We start from the raw sequence: 23,898 nt of genomic DNA, 5'->3' as shown, positions 1-23,898 counted from the left end.
ACACTGCTGGCTCATGTTCAGTTAAGTGTCCATCAGTATTCTGTAAATAAGTTTTACAGTCCATCAGGAAGCTTTCCAGCCACTCTTCCCCAAGCCTATAGGGTTGCCTGGGGTTGTTGTGACTGGAATGCAGGACTCAACACTTACTGAAACTCATATAGTTGGCCAATCGATCCAGTCTATTCTGTTTCTTCAGGGAAGTCAACATATGACTAAATTGCTAAACACAATTGCTAAAACACAAAGTACATTTTGTTGTCCTAGTTCATATATGTAAGTACAATTTTTAGGGTGTGTTTGTACCTTTTAATGGAGAAAGAAATACTTAACAAAAATTTTACATCTATTAATGTGATACATGAAGTTTAACCAAAGTTTGTGTCAAAGGCAGTTGCAAGTAGCGGAGTGTGTATTCTCAATGTCCATATGGAGACAGTTCAACGTGGAGTTACCTAAAGACAGATATGGAAGTTCATCTGTACACTAAAACTTCCCTTACTTGCTAACAATGCTCAGAAACCAGTTGTGCTGATACCAAATGTATTGTGCCTCACTTACCTATATTAAAGTACATCTGTAGTTACATGTAAACAGAAAGTAACATATCTATCTTCCTGTTTCCCAGAAGAACCTTATTGTATCTTGATACAATACTGAAACAATGCAAAAAACAGCTTAATTTAACAACAACAACAACAAAACAAAAAAAAAAAAAAAAAAAAAAAGGAAAACAAACTCTCAAGAATATATAAACAAATAAAAACAAAACACTCCCATCTCACAAGCATTTTTGAGGCTTGAAATACCAAAACTATATGTAATGGTGAGGCTAGGTGTATGAAGAAAGCTAGGATTTGCTATTGAGAGTGCTTAATTCAACTGATTTGGCCAACAGTATGGGTTGCACTGTGTTATATTAAAGTTTTCCGAGTGAGCCATACTATGCTGGACTGAGGTGTGGAAAAGCAAAAGTAGCCAGAATGTTACCATTCCAAGAGTCCTTGCCAGAATAGGATGGTGAATGTTACACTGTGGTTTTCTACATTCACTAAGTTATACGAAATAGCACATCAGGCAATCAGACTTCCCTCGCTTTCCTTTGTGGCTGGCTTTTATAGACAAATGTTTGACCTTTTTAATATAAAACTTTGAAGTCCACCCTCCTGGCAAAGTTTCCCCTAACATAGAAGTGTCTCACTGGAGCTTCATTCCACTTCCCTCATGAGATTACTTCTACCTCCCATCAGGCTTTTTATCACTTGCTATCAGCTCATCATTACTGCCAACTTCCAGAACGAGACAACATGCAGCTATAAGCACCTTCATGTGTGGCAGTCTGGAGGTGAAATCATCATTAGGTCAGCATTCCCAATTTGGTCTGACTCTCCATGCTGGTGGGGCTCACGATGGCATAGTGGCCTTGCTCTGCTCATGACTGTGACTGCATGGATCAAGGCTGGAGTTCTTCTGTGAAAAACACGAGGACTGTTTCCAGCCACATGCTCTCTGCCTGAACCACTGCGCGAATCTGCTCCTCTGACTGAGAGTTGGCAGCTTTCTATATTTGCTTTATGTTGGACTTCACTGTGCAGCCAAGACAGCTCTGTCAAACACTTTGGGTGGTTTTGCAATGAGAAAACATGATACTATCGAGCCCGCAGTTACTGCCATAGAAGAGTGCTGGAAAGAATAGGTAGTGATCTGCAGCCCTCACACAAAGAGTGAGATCTCTAAAGGACATATATTCCATGCGAAGTAATGGGAAAATCTAAGCTAACAGAAAGAAAGAAAAAGCCAAAAAAAAAAAAATCCCAAACCCAAAACAACAGCGGAAGGTTTTAGTGTTTTGAAAATATGTGAAAGTCCATCCTTCAGCAGATCCTATCAATCCTATCATTTTTTTCCTCTTACGAAATGCTCCATACATAGCTGGTCACAGAACAGGACATATCCAAATTTTTGTTTAGTGCTACAAACATATCTTAGGTCACTTCTGGCATTAATCCATTACAGAGAATTTCCAAGAGGGAAACTAACTTCTTGTTTTTCAAGTACAAGCAGAAACAACAGTTCAATATTTCGTGACTTGTACTCTGTTTCTGACAATGGATAGAACTGTGTCCTCACTAAATTCAGTAAATACAGCAGGGCATGAAAATGAACTGTTCTCTTCCTTTGTTTTTAGGTATACATACATGTATGTAGATATATCCTTAGACATATCCTTTAATATTGCACTGGCATGCACTAACTTAGGCTTTTTGTAGCAGAATCACAGAGAAATAACTAAATGCTACAAGGCCATTACTCTATGAAGTGTTCTTATCTCAAAACTGGAGAGTGATCCATGCTTGGAGTTAGGCAATGGAATTTGCTTGATATTCATTTCTTCCTATTTAGTTTCTGAAAATTTCCCATACTTTTCTTGTTTTGAGTGTGCTAATGCTTCCATTTAGCAAGTCCAAACATTTTTTTTTAATGTCAGTGGCTCTTCTATTAAAAACAAAAGTTATAACCTGCAACCAGAAAGCTTTTGAGTGACTAGATCTTAAAAAAACTTAAACCATCAGTCTAATACTAGAGTGAAGGCATATCTATGACTTGTTTTTGTTGTTGTTGTTGTTTTTAATTTTACTTTGAGTAACAATCCCTATTTAAAAAATCTCATTAATTCTTAAGGCACTCTTTTTTTCACTCTGAGCTTTCTATCTTTCCACATTCTGGGGGCAAGGCAGAGAGGGAGTGGAAAATCAGCTCATTATATGAAGGCAGAAAGTGAATGATATCAGAGACAGAGCCAAATATATCATTATTCCTCCACCTACTGTGGTGCACCTACTTGTCAACAATGGAAGGACATCTAGTCCTTGTCCTCTTTTTTTGCTCACATTTCCTTTCTTTGATGAGCATTCCTACTCAAAGCAGTGTTAACTTCCTGCTTTATAAATAAGACTTGCCTTCTGCTGTTTTCCATACTGTAGAAAGGCTGTAAATATCTACAGTAATTTCCATTAAAATCTAGAGGAATAGGGAGTGTAAGCTACTGACAGGATTCTGTGAATCTCCTTTTAATAGCAAGACCTACACAACAAGACTGTGACAGCTCCAAATGGTTTTTCTAGTAGAATGCTACAGTACAAGCATATCTTATTTCCATCATCCTTTTCCTAAAAACCAAATCAGATGGAACATGGAAGGTAAATATGTCAGTAATGCTAAACCCCTCGGTTCCTTCCATGTCAGATTTTTTTTTTTTTTCAAGTTTTCTTGTCTTCTTGGCTATTGAAGTAGCACCAATCACTCACAGTTTTGCTCTTTTATGATGCTCCTGAGAAATGCTGCTAAATAAATCATATGTCCTATTTCTCAGACACATATCACAGAGTAATAGGGAACAAACAAACAAATATAGGTTTAAGATATACTTTTTTTTTCAGAAAAAATAATATATCTGAAAAAAAATCAATTAAAGGAAAAAGTTATTGTCATGATGATAACTCCTAGGCTCTACATAAGTCTTCATTTTGAATTCTTCCCCAATAGCAAATAAAATGCAATGATACACATAAAATTACCTTCTCTTTTATGACTTCCTGCATCTGTCAATGCAGACTTTCAGCTCCTAATTTATTTTAATTCTTTTTTTTAAATTAATGTGCATAAACAGAAAATAGTACTTTAAAAAGAAGTCAAATACTGAAATGAATACTGTAATGTGTTGCAGAACTCCTACTTTCCTGGACTGTGTACGGTTGAAAGTGACCTGTGTACAATGATGCCTGTTTGTATGTAGCTTATTGATCTTCCAGATTCTCTCTTAAGTACTGCTTTGCCATGGTATCTTGCTGCCTGCTTTCATGCACATCTAGAGATTTGATTGTTCTAACACTGTTAGTCAGGGAATCTCACAACCAATGGCCGTAAGTGACAAAGGATTTTTTATTTGTCATTTCTTGCCTGTTGGAAAAAGAAGTTAGAGCTGTGTCAAGGCTTAGACACTGAAGTGTCATCTGAAATGTAGGGTTCTTAATGTTTACCCTGAAGAGTAAATATGACTACAGATTTTTAAAGAATATTGTAAAGTTTAGCAGTAAAATCATGACCCTTATTTTTTTAAGTCTCTGTAGTCAATGCAGTTGAAAAATACATCAAAAAAACTACGTAGCTTTTGGTGTTCTTGGTATTCTTTGGTGTTTCTTCTTTTTCTTAGTGCAAGGTTCCTCAGTAGACAAATAATCCAAGTTTTCCAGTGATACATGACCTGGCTGCTTTCTGCTATCTCCAATAGCACAAAGCACAAGAAGAACCTGATACCAAGTGGAACTCATGGGCTGACATCTGACATCTGATTCATGTGCAGGGAAAAAAAGGGAAAAAAAGCAGAGGGTAATAACCCATGGGCAAAGAGATGGGAAGAGATGGGGAAAAAAATACATCTGATCTGCTTTGCCTTGTCTGTTCTTCAGTATTCTTAGCCTCTTGTGGTTGGTGTGAGTTACTGAGTCTCACGGAGAACTCTAAAAAATGAAAGACTGCAGCCAGGACTGCAGAGGTGAATTTTAAGCTGCTTCTGTATGCTTCTGTCTTGTGTTTGTTCTCCACACATCATGCCTGTCCTACTGCTGTATTCTTGCTGTTTGACTCAGTATTTATTTCTTCCTCAGCTCAGCTGAAATACAAAAACAGGGCTTCCTGGGTATTTGTGGAATGACTACACTGGAAAGAAGTAATGGAGTCTTATTCTAACCCAGCTTGCACATCTGGCAAGCTTGACAAAACATCTGTATTTTCAATGCATCTTTAAGTTGAACCCCTATCTTTTACAGTTTGAATCTCTCATCTTATAATAAATAAACAAGAAAAAATAACTTTGGCAGGGCTGAAATAGGAGGTACAAATGACTGTCATGTGGGAGTAGCTGAAAGTGTGCTATGAGCTATGCAAAATATTTATAGTGAATCCTGAGTATCCAAGCAAATCTACTTTTTAAAGATTTCCCAAAGTCTGTGAACCTTTTAGGTGAGACTCAGCCAAGTTTAGACTAATTCCTAGCTGAATGCATTTTGCCAGAAAGGAATTTATGGCTTTGGCACCAGATAGAAACTGCAAGATTCAGCATTGTCTTGGCATAGTTGGCATTGCATAAAAAGAAACTTGGCAGTAGGGACTAAGTTTCAGGTGTTATGCTAATATTAAGAAAATATAGTCATAATAATGAAAACATAGTATTTTCATCGTAATTAAAAAATATACTCATAGCATTTTAATCTCTGGAATTATAAGTTTATACAAAAGAAAGCACTTCAAACCACTGTATCTTAGTGCAAATCTGTAAATTTATAGATCACTCTGTAAGTAATACTTTATACTTATTTCCTTGCAAACTGCAACAGATGCAGTAACATTATTTGACAGAGCAAATACTGAGCTACACAAAACACTATTTTTAAATATAGTCATTACTAGTAGCTGATGTGTGTGAATGAGCTGATCAAGATGGTATTAATTTTGTGGTGTGACAGCTATGCATGGCCATACAGAATGTGACTTACTTTATACATAACTGTTGCCACTTCTGAAACTCACCATGCACTGCCTCACTGTACTCACATCCACTGTTTGGTCTCCGTCAACACTCAGCAAGGTTTGATGAATGTTGGTGGTGCCATTTTTCCTTCATGGGAGAATTCAGTGACAAGTCTTTGCTCCATATGCACTATTATGTCAGATGCCATTCTGTCAGACTGCCCTTCTGCTGCCATCTGTCACACAGCAACAACATGTCATGGAATATTGGTGGTAATGTTTAACTTCTACTGCCATGCCACCAACATCCACCTCTGATGTCATGAGCCAACATCATAAATAGGAAGCATTACTTTCAGAGCAGCCCTTGTACAGTCCTAATGATAGTTGTCTGAATGATTGCTTTCGTTACCGCGTTATTTTATGTTGGCTTTTGAGTGCATTATGTATGCGGCGATGGTTGCGTGGTTGCTTCAAGAAATGATGTTCTAATGTCACTTCTCAAGATGGTGAGTTTTGCAGTACTCAGTTACTTTCGTCTTTTGATTTTTAAGTGAATTTTTAGAACTTCAGCTAAAACTGAGATAAATTCTTATCTACAGATTAAAAAAATAGAAATAATAGAAATAGAAAGCAGATACCTTATGAAGCAAAGTGCTGATAGTCTGTGGATGTTCCCACTAGAAACCATGATAAGCAAGAGAAAAATGTAATTGATAACTATGATTATAACTTCATGAAAAGTGCTGCTTAATGGCAGTTAAACAGTCAAAACTTTGATGATGCACAGCAGGTCCAAAGCTTACTTAGCAAATGTAATCACCACTTGGCAGGTTTGCATTACTAAGGACATGGCTTTTACAGCAGTGACTTTGAATGCCAAGAAGAAGAGTTAGATTTAAACAGAGAGATCTGATTTACATTTCAAAGCTTAATATTTCTGTAGAGCCATGAGTGGGAGATCTTATGTGATGGCTTAAGATATAGTAGCATGTGACTAAGATAATACTTCTGTCATCATGACACCAATAAAAGATCTTCAAGCTGTTCTCAAAGAAAACATGGATGATAAAGATTTAAAAGAAAAAAAAAAAAAACAAGTATGTATTTAAAGGCTTTTTTTAATACCTAGACATACACAAAAATGGTGCTCATGGGGTTCATCATTATAATGCTTGAAAACCAAGTAACTTGGAGAGGTGAATAAAGAATTATGTATGTTTTACATGTGTCACTTGGTAAACATTAATGATTGTGCATAAGTATATTCAATTCTATGGCTAATTTTCTTCCAAAACAGATTAGAAAAGACAAAAATGTCAAATATATATCAGACATTGTACAATGGCCCTGATAATGATTTCCTGAAAGTGATTCCGTCAACTGTGAGTCATTTCTTGATGTGTAAATGCTAACTTCTTGAACATGGCAAAACATGGAAGTTACCAGGATTAATCAGACCAGCTATTTTCCCAAATGCAGAAGGCACTTGTTACATAAATTAGTCCTAATCCAAAGCAGGCTTTGACTGGCCAGAGATAGAAAATTACAGCAGAAAGCAGCAGTCCACAGCATGAGAATTTCCATCAAATTAATGAAATCCCCATGGAAGTTCACAAGAAATCAGCAGAGGCATTCAGGTGCAAAAGCACCAGGAAAAGTGCCCGCCACCCCAGACTGGCCACTGACAGCCGCCCAGAAATCATAAGCAGGAGAGAAGGGTGGCCTGCACATTGAGACTGTTTGCCAACAGTAAAATTGGCATACTCCAGACAGAGAATAAGGTTAAATCTGACACCGTGATAAGATTATTAAAACTAGAGTTAAATTAACCAAAGCACAGACCATTCTGCATAAGTTCCTCTGCAGAGAGCTGAGCTCAAAAGTCCATCAGAGTAAAGATAACTCCTCAGTTGACGAGACATCTGTTGGTGTGTGATTGCTTGTTATTTTGCCACCTGGCACCAATAAATGTGTAACTTTAAAAACAATAATGATGTTGTAGCTATGGTGATCTAAGCCTACATAGTAAGAAAGAATGATCCAGTTCTGGATACAGAGGTCTTTCTGTGATATGCATAAGCTACTACCTTTCCTTGCAAGCCTTGATTTCTCCAAATATTCTCTTTCGGAAAGTCAACTTCTAGAAATTGATAAATAAGAAGTAAACTATACAACTTTAGAGCACAATGAATTTTGTTAAAGCTGATAAATGCTTTGAAATCTGTTGAGGAACTGTGGTTGTTCAAATGACATTTGTTTTCCAGAAGTCCTGCACAGATGCTTTAGTTTTATAAATAGAAATGCCTTTCTTCTAAAACAGATCACATCATATGAATATGCTTCTTCTTGGGAAAGTTCTTCAATTCCAGGACAGGGTATCTCAGCCATGAATGAAAATACACGCATGTGAGAAGTGTGATATATGCTCATAAAAAATAATAATAATAATTTTTTGCCTTGATGTGTTTGTTTTCATTAAATCAGTAGAAAGTCATTTTTCTTACAAGACAGTTTAAAATTATGAGAAACAGCAAGCACCTTGGTTTTCTCTCAGTATATAAGAAGGGGATAAGGAAGAGGTTTGTTGATGGCCTAAATCTGTTGTTCCTTTCTCCTTATTATTGGCAGAATTATCTCAGTTTCCAAATTCAGAAATGCTGCAGTGAAGCTCAGTTACTTGGAATATGTAGAATTAGAGGGCAAAGAGGGAAAGAGAGAAAAAACAGGCATCAAATATGCAGTGAAGACATTCAGTGGATCGGTCTGCCACGTCTGCATGTGATCTCATGGAGATGTAAAATTTATTCAGCCTCTTTATTTACAGCTGTCAGAGTTTGTCCTTAATTTAATAGCTTCCTGCTACTATTGCACCACAGAGTAGGCAAATCAAGCTTTTGTATTTGAGAATTCCCCTCACACATGTGCAGGCACAAAACTCTACCAGAGTTAAAAAGGCAGTAACTAGAGCCTGAAGAAATTATCACTGCTGACTGTTGGAGAGAATCAACTGTACAACTCTGGACCGTGTTGAAACTGAGGATAAAAGGACAGATAGAGTAACACCACCTCCAAAGGCCACACAGTAATTCTGTGACTGGTGAAGTATCTGGATTGGCCTGGAGCAGCATCAAGGCTGTTTCCATCTCACTGGCTGAAAAGATACCCAGTGGACTCTTTCTCATGCGAAGCATCCTTCAAACAGTTGGCTTTTTAGATTTGTTTTTGCCAATTTTTGCCTCTTAACAGTGCAAAAAGGCAGATATAATAGGCAAACAGATGTACAGACTACTTTGCTGAGATTAAATAACAAAAGTTGAGTTGTCTTGCATAAACATGCACTACATGAACAGCAACCTTTAGTGACAATATCTTACACACGTTTTTCAGTCAGCCACTGTATGTATTTGAAGAGAATTGTGAGTTTCCCAGCTGCATTTCATTATGACAGCCTAATTGTCTACTTGAAGTAGTTCTAACCTTTCTCCAGGGGAAACACATTAGTAATACTTTTCCTTCTTATCTTTTGCTGTGACCTGAGAAACAGTATTAATAATGCTGTCATAACGTAGCCATTATTTACATGGAATTAAATGTTTTCTAAGCAGCCCTGGGGGTCCAGCGCACAGAAGTTATGTAGCATTACAGTTATAGCCTCCAGAATCCTATTTTATTCTCTTCATCTTTCAATCTCCTCCCAGAATCTCAGGCTGGTAATCATCAGTCACATCACTCTGAGACCACAGTTTCTTCTGACCTTCCTGCACGTCTTCACAATGGTTCTGAATTTTCATGCAATAGCAAAAGGCAAAGGTAGTAGGCAGTACTTTTCTTTTTCCTTTCTTTTTTCTTTCTTCTTTTTTCCTTTCTTTTTTCTTTTTTTAGTAGAAGCCATGGAGTGAAATCTTAAGAACACAAAATGAGTGTTTACGTTATAACCAAAGGAGTAATTACCTGTGCTCCTAATATTCGTAATCCAAGTACAGGCAAATCTATCTTCTTTTGGTAACTTTGGAGCATTCAGCTTTCTTCTCAGACCATCCTGTGAACAGAATTTGACTATTCTTTACTATTCTTTGTCTTTCATATTTGGTCTAGTAAAGACACTGTTCATATATATCTGAAAAGCAAATTGGTGGCAATTTGGCCAAGGCCATTCATGATAGACACAGTGAAATATACATTACAGTGTCAAGAGCCTTATTTTCATAATACTTTAAGACTATTTCTACAGTATTAAAGGATGAAGTGAAAAATAACAAAGAGTATCAAAAATGTAATGAAGGAAAATTCATTTTTCAAATGAGTGCTTTTTTTAAAAAAAAAAAAACAACTGAGACATATTATAAGGGTTGTGATTGCACTGACATTCAGGGTATCTGCATACTTGCTGTGCTCTTGCAAAGTAAACAGTCTGTTAGCTTCTGGTGCTGAAATAAGGACAGATCAATATGGCTTGATCCATAGCGTCTTTGTGTTTATGACTATTGGGACTCAGTATTGTCTGTCAGAACCATTTGTCTAATTTTCATTTGCCAACATTCATTTCCAGTGGTTTCTGATAGTGACATAGAATAGTGAGAATAAGATCATAAGCTCCTTAGATTCTTCAGAATCCAACAGCATGCAGAACTTCATTTCTACAAGCCATAGATTTTTCTACAGTTCTCTCTAGAACTGTACAGGAAAATGCATTGAAGAAGGATCCATCCTTTTTCTACCTAAGCAAGTAAAGGTCTTTCCAACAGTGCAGTTCCAGTGTGATACATGTAACCTACTTAGGAGTGTTGGTTTTCTGAGATATAATGGTTTCATAAGCTTCTGCTTGTAAGGCAGTGTGTAATATTCCGCTGGGTAGAAGTGAAACTCACAAATTTTTGCTTCTGTTACCTACCTTAGTCTGTGAATTCTCCTGTTCTTAGATCAGTCAAACAACCTCTCAATTTGATCATTGTGCAAGGACTCAGAGCGGCCTTATCGCTGCTCCACCTCAACATGTGGGATTTCCCTGAACATCACATGCCAAAATTCCTTCCAGTCTACAGTACTAGCAAGGGGAGACCTCACAAGATCATTCTACATAGAGTTCTTGGTTCCTATTATTTTTCTTTGCAGCTTGTTACTGAGTTTGACAAGATTGTGTCTGTGTCTTAAATGGAAAATGTGTGTCGTGGTAACTGACAAATTACTGTATGATTGATGCCCACTCCCCTATTTTAGGAATGCATTACTATGAAACAAGAGAAGGCTAAAAAAACAGCTTGAACTCTATGGATCACATCTCATCAGCCTATCTCTAAATCTAGATTAATGAAAGGAGGGCTGCATCTGGAGTGAACAGAGGAGTGCCAACTGTGAGCCAGTACATCCATGCACTTCTGGCCCTTCATGCCTGCGTCCTGGCAGCATTGAGAGCAGGCAAGGGTGTTTTAGCTGTCAAAATGCTTCTTATGGTGCTGGTGTAACAACAGTTTCTCAGAAATAGCACTGCCTGAAACACACTGAGACTTAAATAAGGGAACTGAAGTTAAAGAGGTAATTGTGGCGCTCTATTCTGTGTTTGTTTGCTTTAGTAGAATGTGTCTATACTCAGGCCTGCACAGAAGCACAACATAGCATCAGCCTTTCTTAAAGGAACCTGGTGTTCCTCTGGTTTTGGGAGACAGCTGTGCAGAGCTTGCAACTAATTGGTTTCCTTGAGAAATTACAAAACCACTTAAAATGAATGCATGACGTTTGTGACTAGGTCCTTGGAGATGGGAATGCCAGAAACTGTTCTGAATTCTGGGGCTGAGAGTCACCATTGGTATCCATTCTTCTTAGAACTCTTATCCTTTACACATCCATTAAACTTAAATTAGAAGAAATCCACTTGCTGGTCCCATTATGTTTGACCTACATGAGAGTCCTTGGATTTGTTTAGAGAAGGAAAGGACATTTTAGTCCCTTTTTACTGTCTCTTAAGTGCAATATGTGTTTGCATCAGTTTTTAGGAATGTATTTACATGAATCACTAAGAAATTTCCTTTGTAAACCTCTCAGTTAAGTGCTTGAATCTTCATGACAAAAAAAAAAGAAAAAAAAAAAAGAAAAAAAAAAAGAAACTATCTGGAAAAGTGAAACACTGTTTTGTTTTGTTTTTTTTTTTTTTAAATAATTGTTGTTAACACTTTTGAATTGTTTTCTGTTTAAAAAAAAAGAAAAAAGTTTGCACAGAACTGTGTGTCTATCTGGATTTATTGCAGCTGTATGAAGGCATTTCCAGAGTTTCACTAGCTGAGACTGAAATCCCACCAAATCCCATTTGCTTCTGTTAGCTTTGGACCAAACTGTTATTATGCACTGTTTTGTTTTGGCCTTAGATATTATGAATCTGTGGATGAAGCATTGTTTATGTTGCCTGCTTTATAGGAATGGCAGCGAACATACTCTCTCAACATAGATTTGAAGTTCCTTCTACTAAAAATTCCCAAATATAATTAGATGAAACTCCTTACTATTTATAATCCCAGCTATTACTGTCATGCCGATGGGCTCCCTTCCAGTAAATTGTTCTGTTTAGTACAATTGGTTATAGAGATCTAGAGGACAAGATGAAATACAAAAAGCAATGCAAACATAACTGAACTGCAGTAATCAAGAAGATTCCTGAGATCTTTTTCATGCACACTTCTGGTTAACTCCTTCTTTATTAATCATTTATTTGGATGATTCCTTAATTTAAATGCATAATTTTCACTCAGTATCAGTGCAATTTAATAATTAGAGAAGGAGAAAGTCAGACTGCATATTCAGAAATTCCATCACTGGATTTCTAAGCAAACAGAGGACGAGGTTATAATAATTATTATATATTTTATATATATATACAGTATATATATATATTATGTATTATAATAATTATATAATACAATTCTCAGCTAAACCTTCTCTCAAAATTTGCAATTTTTAAAGAAGAACTGTAGAGACACTCAGTACACTCTTTATAGTAATCACAAGTAAAAGGCAGTGTGAGATTAGTGGATGCCATAGAGAATATAATTTATGGTTACAACTTGGTGTCTGTAACAGCAGAAATACAGACTGAAGCTGGGGCAAGAATATAAGAATTAGCAAGGTCAGTAATAAAACAACAATTGTAGCTAGGGACCAACAGCCAAAGCCTATTGCAAAGGCAGCCTGTAACCACATTTTTGCTGTTATGACAACTGTAAAACTGTTTTCATTGCTGTGAACTTGGATTTGCTGCGGAACTGTGTGGGTTCAAACAAATAATCATTTTCAATGACTCTTCGGGTTGTGTTTGTTTTTTGCTTGTTTGTTTGTTTTTGTGGGAAGGATAGCATTTAACTGGAGGCCTTTGGATGTGCATTTAGTTTTAGTCCAGGTCGCTGATTGACAGTGATGACATCTTATTATCCAGAGAAGCTAGCTGCAGCCCTGCGAGGCATGGGCTGCCGGTGTAATGGAAGGCATCTGTTACAGCATATTGCAGCTTGCTCTAACTGTGTTCAAAATCTGAACGTAGCTTCCTTCTCTTCACATATGGACATTCTTTTTCTCTTCCAATGTTCCAGGGTCTTTATGTCTTTGTTGTATATTTCATCCTGCATAATCAACTTTGTTGTCCTGTGAAAGCAAGTTACACTGTAGACATGAACGGACACAGCACTCCAGGATCTGCTTTCTTCACTCATGGCAGTGGTTTGCCAGCTGCGGGGGGAGAGATCAGCAAGTCTACTCAGAATCTCATCAGTGCTATGGAAGAGGTAACAGTGCTCCATAGTTATTGCATGTGTTAAAAATGTAGTTTTAAGTGGTAATGCTGAAGTGAAGTGAATGAGATGATAATTATCGCAGTTCCTCTTTTCCTCTTTTTTTTCTTTTTTTTCTTTCTTTCCCTGAGTGTATATGGGAGAAAAGTTTCCTTTTACTGTAAAAAAAAACATTATCCATGGCCATGACGATATTCTTGGAACACACAACTCAATAGCACCATCCCATCATGGGTATTACTCTTTCTACTTGCGTGTTTAATGTGCTACAAAGGTTGGTTAAAGTGCTGTCAGAAGTAGGACACAAGAAACGAAAATATCAGGATTATTCTTTCGACATACCATGGGTCTTAAGATGAGTTCTAAGTTTTGAATTTCACGAAGTCATGCTCTGTTAATTTTGAGACATTATTTTCAATCTCATCATTTCTGGAACTGGAGTGCTGCCAGTATCTATTTTTTACTATCTGTAGTAAACCAAGGTGACTTTTGATGCTATGTATGTTTGCTGAGTGTAGATGAAGAAGATTCCAGCTGATTTAATGGAATTTCAATATTTCAAAGAATCAAGTCAGCTCTAGTAATACTTTCTGTAGAAACCAAGCTGCTCAACTGTGTCTGTTTTGTCCATTTCTCTGCTTGCTCACCTGTAGATTTGTCAGGGTGTTAAAGCTCCTTCAGCTGCTTCTTGGCAGACTGCTGTTCATTGGGCTTCTCAGAATGTCACTTAAGGTGGTGTCTGACTCTCCAGATTAGTGGAGAGCATAGCTTCTCAGCTCCATGAAGTAATCTTTTATATTCTTGTCTCTCAAACAATGGGTGAGCAATATGCCAAGCAAATGTATTTTGATTGTCATAAAATATATGAGTTTAGAGCTCAGAGCTCTGGCTTTGCACCACAGTTATGGAGGAGATAGATTTAAAAAATTTAAAAAATTAGAAAATTAAAAAATTAAAAAGCAAAACCTTTTTGTAATGAATTGAAATTGTGATTTTTGTTTTTATTTTATTTATTTATTTATTCGGTGCATGTATGGCTTCACTTTAAAATGATGGTGGATGAAATATATCAAAGTTGCTATCAAAGCTGTAGGGCTGCACACCAACACCTTCAAAGATTGATAAATGACTTTAAGAGATTGTATTGGTAGATCCTAGAAAGCAACAAGTTGACAACAGCAAATCATCAAATGCAAAGTAATGCTGATTTGTGGCTGTAGGAGGAGACAGGCTCCAGTGAAGGAAGAAGCAGTGGTGAGAGGAGAGTCACACAGCATATTATGGCTGGAACTACTTAGTGCTTTCTTAAAAGTTCTCTATACCAGGGGCCAACGTTCAGCAAGAGGAAAATGTTTTTAAAATTTTAAAATTAGATGTGTAAGGCAGGTTGTAAGTAAGTTAAATGACTTGTTTTGAGTACATACACTTATGTATGTATGTATGTATTTAAATTAAGCCACCTAGTTCAATACAGAAGCAACTGAATAGCTGGCTCTAAATCTGATTTTGAATTCAGCTCTGGTTGTAGATTCTAGTCTGTTATTCCAAAACAGCAGTCATGTAAGTTATTTTTACAGTCTAGATTTTATGATTGCTGCGTTTGTGTCTTTTTAAACTCTACAGGTGCCAGCAGACTGGGAGAGAGCATCTTTGCAGCCTGCTAGTCAAGCCAGTTCTGCCTTTAAGCAGAGTCCACAAAATGGCAATGTTTTCCACCCTTCGGGAGGATTTAGTAACAGCTCCCTGGTTGCTGATGAGGAGTCACAGGAGTTTGATGACCTAATATTTGCATTAAAGACTGGTGAGTGATTGCTCTCCTTGTTCTTCAGACTGTTACGTTGTTCTTCACTCTAATGGTGTCACCATTTCATGAGATCGAATTACTGTTAATTTAATCTGATTACCATTGAAAATACAAGCTGGAAGGTTTTGGCTTGATCTACTATTCTGTGAGCTAAAAATATTGTGCAGACTATTAAAAATAACAGAGGACTATGCAAAAATAGGTTTCAAGTCATGATAATTCACAGACATACAGAATGTAGCAGCAGATTGGAGGCTCTGACATTTTTCCACAAGTTCATAAAAAGCTAACTTGCTGCATTTAGATATTGGCCATCTTTTTTCCTGTTCCTTTCTTTTTTGAGTTGATGTATAGAGTATACGTATTGTCTGTCTTTATTTTATATTTTGGCAGGCCCAAATGTATTTTTGACACCGTGAAATACAAATATTTTTCTTATAATCTTGCATACACTGGAGAAAATAAGCTAGATAGATTTCTTCCTAAACATAACAGCCAACTCTGATGAGCTCACCATGTTGCTGAATAACAAAGCTTCAGGGAGGGCACTCTAGATGTCTACACTCAACCTACACCTGTGAAAGGAATCACTTGTAGTCAAAGTTTTCTCAGTGTTCTTAGAGTTCATTCCCAGCTTTACCTTCACTGTAGTATTGCTTTTCTATTTTCTCACCCACTCCACCAATGAAACCTTAGTTTATTCAAATGATGACGTAAAAGGACAGCCAGAGATGGCCTTCGGTGGAAGAAATGAAGTAAAACCTAATTTAAAGATAAGCAAATGTGAGAACTTCTGATAAGAAGACCAGAAAGGGAAAGGAGTCTCACCTGGTAAAATCTAGCAGATGTTAACCTGAGCCCACCCTTGTAGACATGAGTGAAATATGGGTGAGCTAGCTTGGTGAAGGTATCCTCAGGATTACTCAAACAACCTCCTGTTATGTTCCTGAGGGCCTCGCCAAGCTTATGGGTCTCCAGGAGTCCTGCAAAAGACAACCGGCTGAATCACCAGGTTAAGTTCTCTGACGCTTTACCAATAATTCCCCTCAGTGGCACCAGTGAGAACATCTGAACTGGGTGGAATACTGGGAATGCTAATGAAGGGACAATTTGTTCAGCTTAATTATAACACTTAATCTCTTAATTCAGTTGCCACTGAAGAAACCTCTTCCGATTATGAAGATAACTGGATGATTTAAAACTGAGCTAGTGCTATGTAATGATTTTTTTTTAATAAAGTTTGTCACAAATGTTCTATTTTACCATTTGATTATCCTGAAAACTATGCAGATTACAAATTCCCTGTTGTGCATTTAAAGATTTTGTGCAACTTTCAAATGTGAATGCATAAGCTTAGAACTGCAAACCCTTTTTTAAATGTCTAACTTTCAATTCTTTTACTCCTTTCAGAATATTTTGAAGGAAACTAGGTCATTCATAGGATGTTAATGCCATAGGAAACCACTTAAATTTAATGTCCCAACTGTTGCATATGGTGTTTGCTGCTTGAGCAACTCAGTTGACATCAGCTGGCGTATTCACTGGGGTAAACGCTGTGCACTGTGGAAGACTGAACATTAAATCATGAAGAGCAATCTAGGCAACAGCAGTAGTTGAAAGTGATGGTTAACATAACACACCACAACTCTTTTTAGATTGACTTTTTTTTTTTGTATAAATCTTCAAGTTCCATCCTTACTTATTTACTGTCCTATGAAAAGAAATAACTTTTAAACAAGTTTTTGACTTTTTTTTCCTAACTTTTACTGCTGTCTTCTCTAGAATTTACATTAATATTATCATTTGTTCCTGTGAGCCTCCTTTTGAAGCTTGTAAGATTTGAAGTTGGGACCTCAGGGCACAGTCTGAGAAAAAACTTTCGTTTACATTACTTGTTCGAGTAGAGCCTGTACCTTTTGCATCAACACCTGTTCTCATGCCCAAACTGCTACAGGGGTACAACTCCCCTATTTCTAAGAAAAAACTAGTCCCATCTAGTTTCAGCCTCACATACGTTTGAACAAACCAAACTGAAGAGGAGGTACTGAGGTTAGAGTTGCTTTAACCACCGAAGTAAATGTTTATCAGCTACTGCCTTAGATACAAGCTGCAGCTCAACATGTGCTTTAATCCAAGACGTGAGTTTCTCTAAAAATGGAAATCATTGCTGTTTTATTTCTACCTTTCCAATCCAGTGCATGGCTAATGAATCAAGGTGCTTTGATGGCATGAGAGACAACATCAAGACAATGAAAAGGAACAAGAGGTGATACAAAGCGAGATTTCTTTGCATTTCATGATAGGCTTCAGCTGTTACTACATGCACTGAGCTGAAGGAAATTTTATGATAGGTTTAAGCTAGCAGCCTGATGAGAGCCAGTCCCCAGTCCCTTCGGCCTGCACATTTCTTCTTCCTCTCTTGCATCACTGGTTGTTCTCACATGGAACCGCAGAGACACAGGTCAGAGAGTTCTCCTCTCCTTCCTCAACCCACCCTCTTCCTCTCCTCCAGCCACTCCACACTGTCAGTCTGATGCTTGCTTACACCAGTCCCAGCTCAAAGCAGCAGCCCAGCACCAAATAGACTCAAACATATCAGCAGCAAAGATGCCCAAAAGTAGTTCTCCTCCACCTTTGTAGTCCACACTTTAGTTCAGCTCAGAATTCCTTTTCTGGGGAAAGAAAAGCTCCTGGGAGAGTGGAGAAAAGGTGCTTTTTGCAACATATCAGCTGTTTTTATCATTCCTGAATTGAGAAGTGAGCTCGTGGGGATAGAGGTAGAAGAGAAATGCTCTGCTGTTCCTGGAATTTTACCTCTAAGAAGCAGAAACAGACACCTTCATTATCTGTCATTCCTTAAAACTGTCAATCTGTAATCAAATTCAGTTTTAGCTGTGCTAAAATATTAGCTCCTACTCTGAGGGCTGGGTGAGGATCAGCACTGATTAGCAGAGGAATATGCAGAAATGCCTTTATGCCTTTCTGCATTTCATCTGTCCTTTCTGCTTATGTAGTTTGAAGCTGTCTGAAGGTTACTTTAATTTGTGCTCAGTGCCTGCAGACCTGACGTTTACTCTGGCAGTCAGGATCAGTGAGAAAGAGGGTGCAATCTTAGGTCTGTTTAGCTGTCAGCAAAGCTAAAATCTCATTCCTGTCATCCTGCTTCACTCTTGCACTGCAATTGGCCACACTGTGTGGTATTAATGAAAGATGGCTGAAATTATACAGCTTAAAAACCATCACGGAAGCCTTTACTGCACAACTTTCTTCTTGCCTTGCAATGGTTTAGTAATTTGCAGTTTGCAGCGCAGCTGCACAAATAGATGCACTGGCACACTTCAACTGATTGCTAAAGAGACGTGTGGCAGAACTATGCACTTAGCCCTTGGTTCCACAATCATTAATGCTGGACCACATTACAGATTAACCTGGAATATGGACTGGATCATAGGAAGGCAGACAGCTGTGTCTCTGGCTAATTAGGTACACAACAATGTACTGTTTTGTATCCAGCTTTTATGCTAATGTTACACAAGCCTTGCATCATACAGCCACAGAATTTTTTATGTCGTGCAAATAGTCTAAAAGATGGACTTGTTCTGTCACTAAAGTCATAATTTCTTATTGTTACTGCTAATTGCACTAATTAACTTCTAAAATGTTATAATTTTGAACTAGATCTTTTTTTGCCTCTTCCTTTGTCTCTGTCAGTAGATGATTTAATAAGACAGTTGCCTTTCTGATTGTCAGAGTTGTATGTTGCAGACATCTAGGCTAAAGCCCATGATATTCAGGGGAATTCTGTGTTGGTAAGGTCTGGGGAGATAAAAACTGAGCCCACTGAATAAAAATAGATGGAATCTCCAAATAGCAGTCTGTCTATCAGCTTTGCTCTAATGCATAAATATCGTAAGTGCATGACAGCTTTACTGGTCTCTTATCTTCCATCCGTGTTTCCGCCACAGATGCTCTTTTTTCCCCCCTTCCATAATGCACAATACTGAACCAAACCATTCCATTTCAAAATATGGCAAAACCTCTGAAAGAGGCTCTAAGCCCCTCCTGTCCTGACTGATGACCCACCTGTGTAGCAAGTTGCTTGCAAATATATTTATGGATCAGAGTTGGGAATGCCAGCCTAGTACATGGTACTTTCCAAATATGTATCAGTATCAACATAGAATTTTTTCCCATCAGCAATGTGAATGTTTTTTGCTCTAAATAGAGGCATAAAATGGTAAGTATTAAATACATATTCAACTTGGAGAATCCTTAAAAAAATCTACTATGTGAATTTGAAAAAAAAAAAAAAAAGTTACATAGAAATGCAGTTATGACAATGAAATGTAGTACAAATTAACTCATAAATTTCAGTTTTTGAACTGGGGTTCCAAAATCAGCATGTTTTTAGACTTTGGTGTCATCACTTTAGGTACCCAGTTCAGGAACTAAGCATCTCATGTTTGGTATCCAGAACCAAAGAAACTTTTGAAATTTCACATTCTGAATGTTATGCAGTAGAATGCCTTGGAGACTGTCAGTGGGGTGATAAGCTTTAGACAGTGGCAAAATGCCACTGATGTAATTTCTGTAAAGTCCAATCCCTACAAGTAGTAATGAACAAGTAGCAATGAATGGCCCATGTAGCATTTTTCTAACACACCTTATACATTCAACACAAATTATGGTTATTTTTGGAAACAGTACAGAAGTGCTTATGAGACAAAAACCTCCCCCAAGATATAATGACTACAGTCAGTACAAAACAAACCACATCTCACTTAAAATGCTTCAGTGAAAGTAAATGGTAACAACTGCAGTTTCAGTGCATGTAGGCATGCGCTGACAGTCTTTCAACCAGCAGGTGTCACTGGAGGGATCTTGCTGATTTTGCAGAGCTCAGTGGCTTCTCAATTTCTAGCTAGCCCTGTGATACAAAAAGAAAGGCCTCGTTTTTGTGTATCAACTTTTTTTTTTTTTTTTTTTTTTTTTTTTTTAAATGCTGTAGTTGCTTCAAACTGGGGAAGAGTAATACTGCCAGCTACCCAGCACCAGCACCTCTAAGGGAGTGCACGCATTTTTGGATAGGATTATGTTTAAATTCTCCTCTAATCTGAGGACAAGCTGAACCTATGAACTCTCTGAAACTCCATCATGTAAACAGTTGTACCCTTCTGCGCCAGTCAGTTGTTTGGTGAGCTGGTATCCTGGTTACACCTCAGCTCTCATTCCTAAAAAGGATCAGCTCTTAAATAGTTTGTCTTTGTATCAGCAGCTGAACAGGGCTGTTGTAAACCCCAAGTAGTCTGCTCCAGTCTCAGGTTTACCAAATCCCTGATAAGAATGTCCTTAACGACAAAAAATCCCTTCTTAACTCCCCACAAAGCACGCACACATGAAATTTCAGAATAAGTGTGGTATAATAGCAGATTAGTCTTGTATCTGATCTTTTTATAGTAACCAGCACAAGATTCTTCTGGAAACCTCATACTGAATAATTGCAGTATAACCACCAGTAAGACAGATGTGTTTCTAACCCTGTTTAGTTCAATATTTGCCTTAAAATCATCAGCAAGACTGTTTTTGGACACGTAAAAAGAAAATTTTGTAATATAACTTTAAATGTTTTCAGTCATGTCTTTTTCCATTTTTGAAATCTTTGTCTTTTTTAGCCAAAATAAATCTTTCTGTGTGAGTTTCAATGCTAATGATGCTAAATAAGAATATTTGTTTCTTCTCTTGAAGTACCTTGTTTATGTCACAGTTATCACCTTGTCCTTCTGTCACCAAATGGCAAATACAGCAGTCAGATTTATCTTCTCTATTACACTCATGTTTCCGTTCTAGAGCAAACAGTTTTAGAGAAGATAAGAAAAAAACAAATAATTTGCTCATGCAATTGTTGTTTTTCCCAGGACTTTGAAACAGCTTTTAGTCATTAGGACCATAATTTGATGAAAAGGTTAAATATGCATGTAAATTTAAATGAGTAAGTATGGTTTAATTATCTTTGGTACACTTATTAACAACATTTGTAATGATTCAGACTCTAAACTTCTCACCTTTATTACAATATCAATTCATCTATATCTCTCCTATCACAGTCTGACAGTAGTTGCTGATCTTTAAAGAGCTTGGATCATACAAAACCAAGCTTGGGTCTCCTCTGACAGATGTGATTGAATGCAGTTTCTCCACAAGACACAAACACCAGAACAAAGTGAGGTGGAAACCCTGGAATGTCAGCTGAGACAGAAAAAAGAAATTCATTGTACAACACAGACATCTCTGAAGTTGTGTTTTAGTATGAAAATGGAAATCATTGCCTCCCCTGGCATACCCTGTTCAAGGCTTGTTGAGCCAAGTGTCATTCCCCTGCAACTCCCTTTAACTGACTGTAGTTATAAATCTACTTCTGCCTGAAATGAATAACTTTCCTAGTTATCTGTAAGTGGCATTACTGGAAGACCATCAGTGCCTGAATGCAATACAGCTCAGAGCTGCACAGTCCAAAATGTAAAGCCCAGATGATCTGAACACTAACACAACCCAAGTATTTTTTAGGATATGCTTTACAATACAAAGACAGAAGGACTGGGAAATGCAGTGGAATGTATAGTCCCAACTGATGCTCTGTGAAGTAGTCTGTAAAAATGCTCATTTCATAAAAAGTAGTGCAGGTATCTGTATTTCACACTACACAGATGAGAGAGAAAACAAGGAAGCAGCTAGGTAGCAGAACTCCTGTGACAAAAAGTTGGAGAGGGTGGCCTCGAGAGGTCTCTTCAGACATGTTGTGGAAGTTTCCATTGTCCAAAGGCGAGTATTCTTGCACAGCAGAAGGAAAACACCATACACCAGCTTGTGCCAAATGTGGGTTTAAAAAATATTTATTCAGCATATTTTCTCATGTTGAAATTACAATCTTATTAAATCAGCTGGAATTATAATTTAACAGGAAAATTATATCATTAAAAGTCAATTCTTTATGAAACTGTCCTTGGAAATACCAGCCAGTCCATGAACCCAGCCTAAAACAGGCCTTGATTTATGCTCTTATGATTTCAAGGCAACTGCTGAATAGCTGTTGTGCCATTTACTGGGGGAATTAAAGTGACTGACAGTGGAATTGTAAAAAGTGTATCTGGGGGGTACAAAATTACAACAGATAGTGATATAATCTGAGTATTCAGAATTGTTGACCAATACCAGACAGCTTGTCATGATGCTGTATAGTTTCAAAGAACTTCAACAATCAGAGTGAAGCGGAGCAGCCCTGTAAAAGGACACAATGTCACCATTTCTGTCTCAGGACCTGATCCTCTCTGATTCTTAAGAGTTTTCTGTCTTCTCTGTTCTAGGTGCTGGTCTCAGCGTCAGTGACAACGAATCTTGCCATGGCAGCCAGGACGGGGGCAGCATGGCAAACTCTCAGATTGTTGAGCTTAGAAGAATCCCCATAGCAGACACCCATCTCTAACTCCACTGCTTGCTTGTTTTCCTTTGTTTCCTTTTTTTTTTTTTAAATTTCAGTTCAAGCCTACGTACTTCTTTATTTGTACTTCCCTTTGCAAGAAAACACTGTATGAAACTGTGTAGTAAAATGCTGTGAGCTGTACTGAGCGCTTAACAAAGGATGTTTGTTTGAGTTTTTGTATTTCAGAAAATAAACTGTAGGTTTTTTACAGTGAGCATCAATAGATACAGTGTCATTTGGCCTAGATCTGTATCATGTAGTGAGATGACATATTTCATGAACTGTAGCTTTTTTAAATTAACCTGTATGTGTAACACTGACTAATAAAAGCAATAGAGTCCATTTGATACAACCAAGCCTGTTATTTCTCCTGGCTGCTTGTGGAGCTGGAAAGTGATACAGACACTCCCTCGGACAGAAAGGCATTTTCACTGAAGAGATCTTAGTTTCCTACACTGTACTGTTCTGGTTGGCTTTAGAGCACTCAGATCTGCAGTCTTTGCAAATAAAGATGGCCTGACCTGCATTCTGTCCTGATAAAATATGTGATGATCTATAACAAACAGGAAAGGGAAGATGAAGAAAAACTGATAGTGAAATGACTAAAAGGCCATTCCAGGGTGTATGCATGCTGCTGATTACCTTAGCTTGCTATTTTTTTAGTGTTCAATTCTCATCTTCTCCTCGCAGGTAGAAACAAGGGAAGAGTTCTAGAGAGTTGAATTTTCTATCAGTTTCACTGAGAGCCACACGTGTAGCCCTCCTCTGATGGAAGGCCTCAAGTCTTACATTACTCACAGACTTAGATCAGTAGTTGGGGTCATACACTAACAAGAAAAGCTGCTCCCCTAGAAAAAAAAACATGCAGGGGAAGTGTTTCAGCGCCCAGGGGGGAGGCAGGCTGGTCCTGCAAGAGTTGTTAACTCTCTGCATCTGCTCAGATACTCTGGAACAAAAGCATGCGAAAGCAAGGCAGCAAAGAGAATTTTCCCCTGAATGTTTCTGAGCATGTAGAGAAATACAGTAAGTGTGAAGCAAGCTTTTCATGCCTACAGCAGGATATTGCCTGAAGGCTGCTGCTCTGAGCAGCAGCCTGTCCTTTTAAATGAAAACTTTTCTTATGGAAACTTTTCTATGATTTCTAGTATAGCAGTGCACAAATTATACTGCTCATGCTTATGTATGTGGGACAAATGAAAACAAATACAAAATTTTCATTGCCTCTGCAGTGCAGTAACAGCTCAGACTGCACAGCGCACTTTCATAAGTAGACACAATCTTTAAAATGGAAGGACACAGGTAACTTTCTAGTCAGC

At 37.6% G+C, this 23,898-nt stretch overlaps 1 protein-coding gene across 1 annotated transcript in view; it reads left to right on the top strand.

Moving 5' to 3' along the window:
- The window catches only part of ADGRV1 (adhesion G protein-coupled receptor V1), a 251,698-nt gene extending 228,646 nt beyond the window's left edge, over positions 1 to 23,052 (top strand). The window contains exons 89-91 of the mRNA XM_048931822.1: positions 13,104 to 13,295; positions 14,925 to 15,102; positions 22,467 to 23,052. Coding sequence (XP_048787779.1) covers positions 13,104 to 13,295; positions 14,925 to 15,102; positions 22,467 to 22,585 — 489 coding nt within the window. The 3' untranslated portion in view covers positions 22,586 to 23,052. The remainder of the gene's footprint in view (positions 1 to 13,103; positions 13,296 to 14,924; positions 15,103 to 22,466) is intronic.
- Positions 23,053 to 23,898: the final 846 nt, after the last annotated feature.

This window comes from Lagopus muta, chromosome Z, assembly GCF_023343835.1.
Source record: "Lagopus muta isolate bLagMut1 chromosome Z, bLagMut1 primary, whole genome shotgun sequence".
Classification (NCBI taxonomy): domain Eukaryota; kingdom Metazoa; phylum Chordata; class Aves; order Galliformes; family Phasianidae; genus Lagopus; species Lagopus muta.
This window is presented reverse-complemented; position numbering and strand designations above follow the sequence as displayed.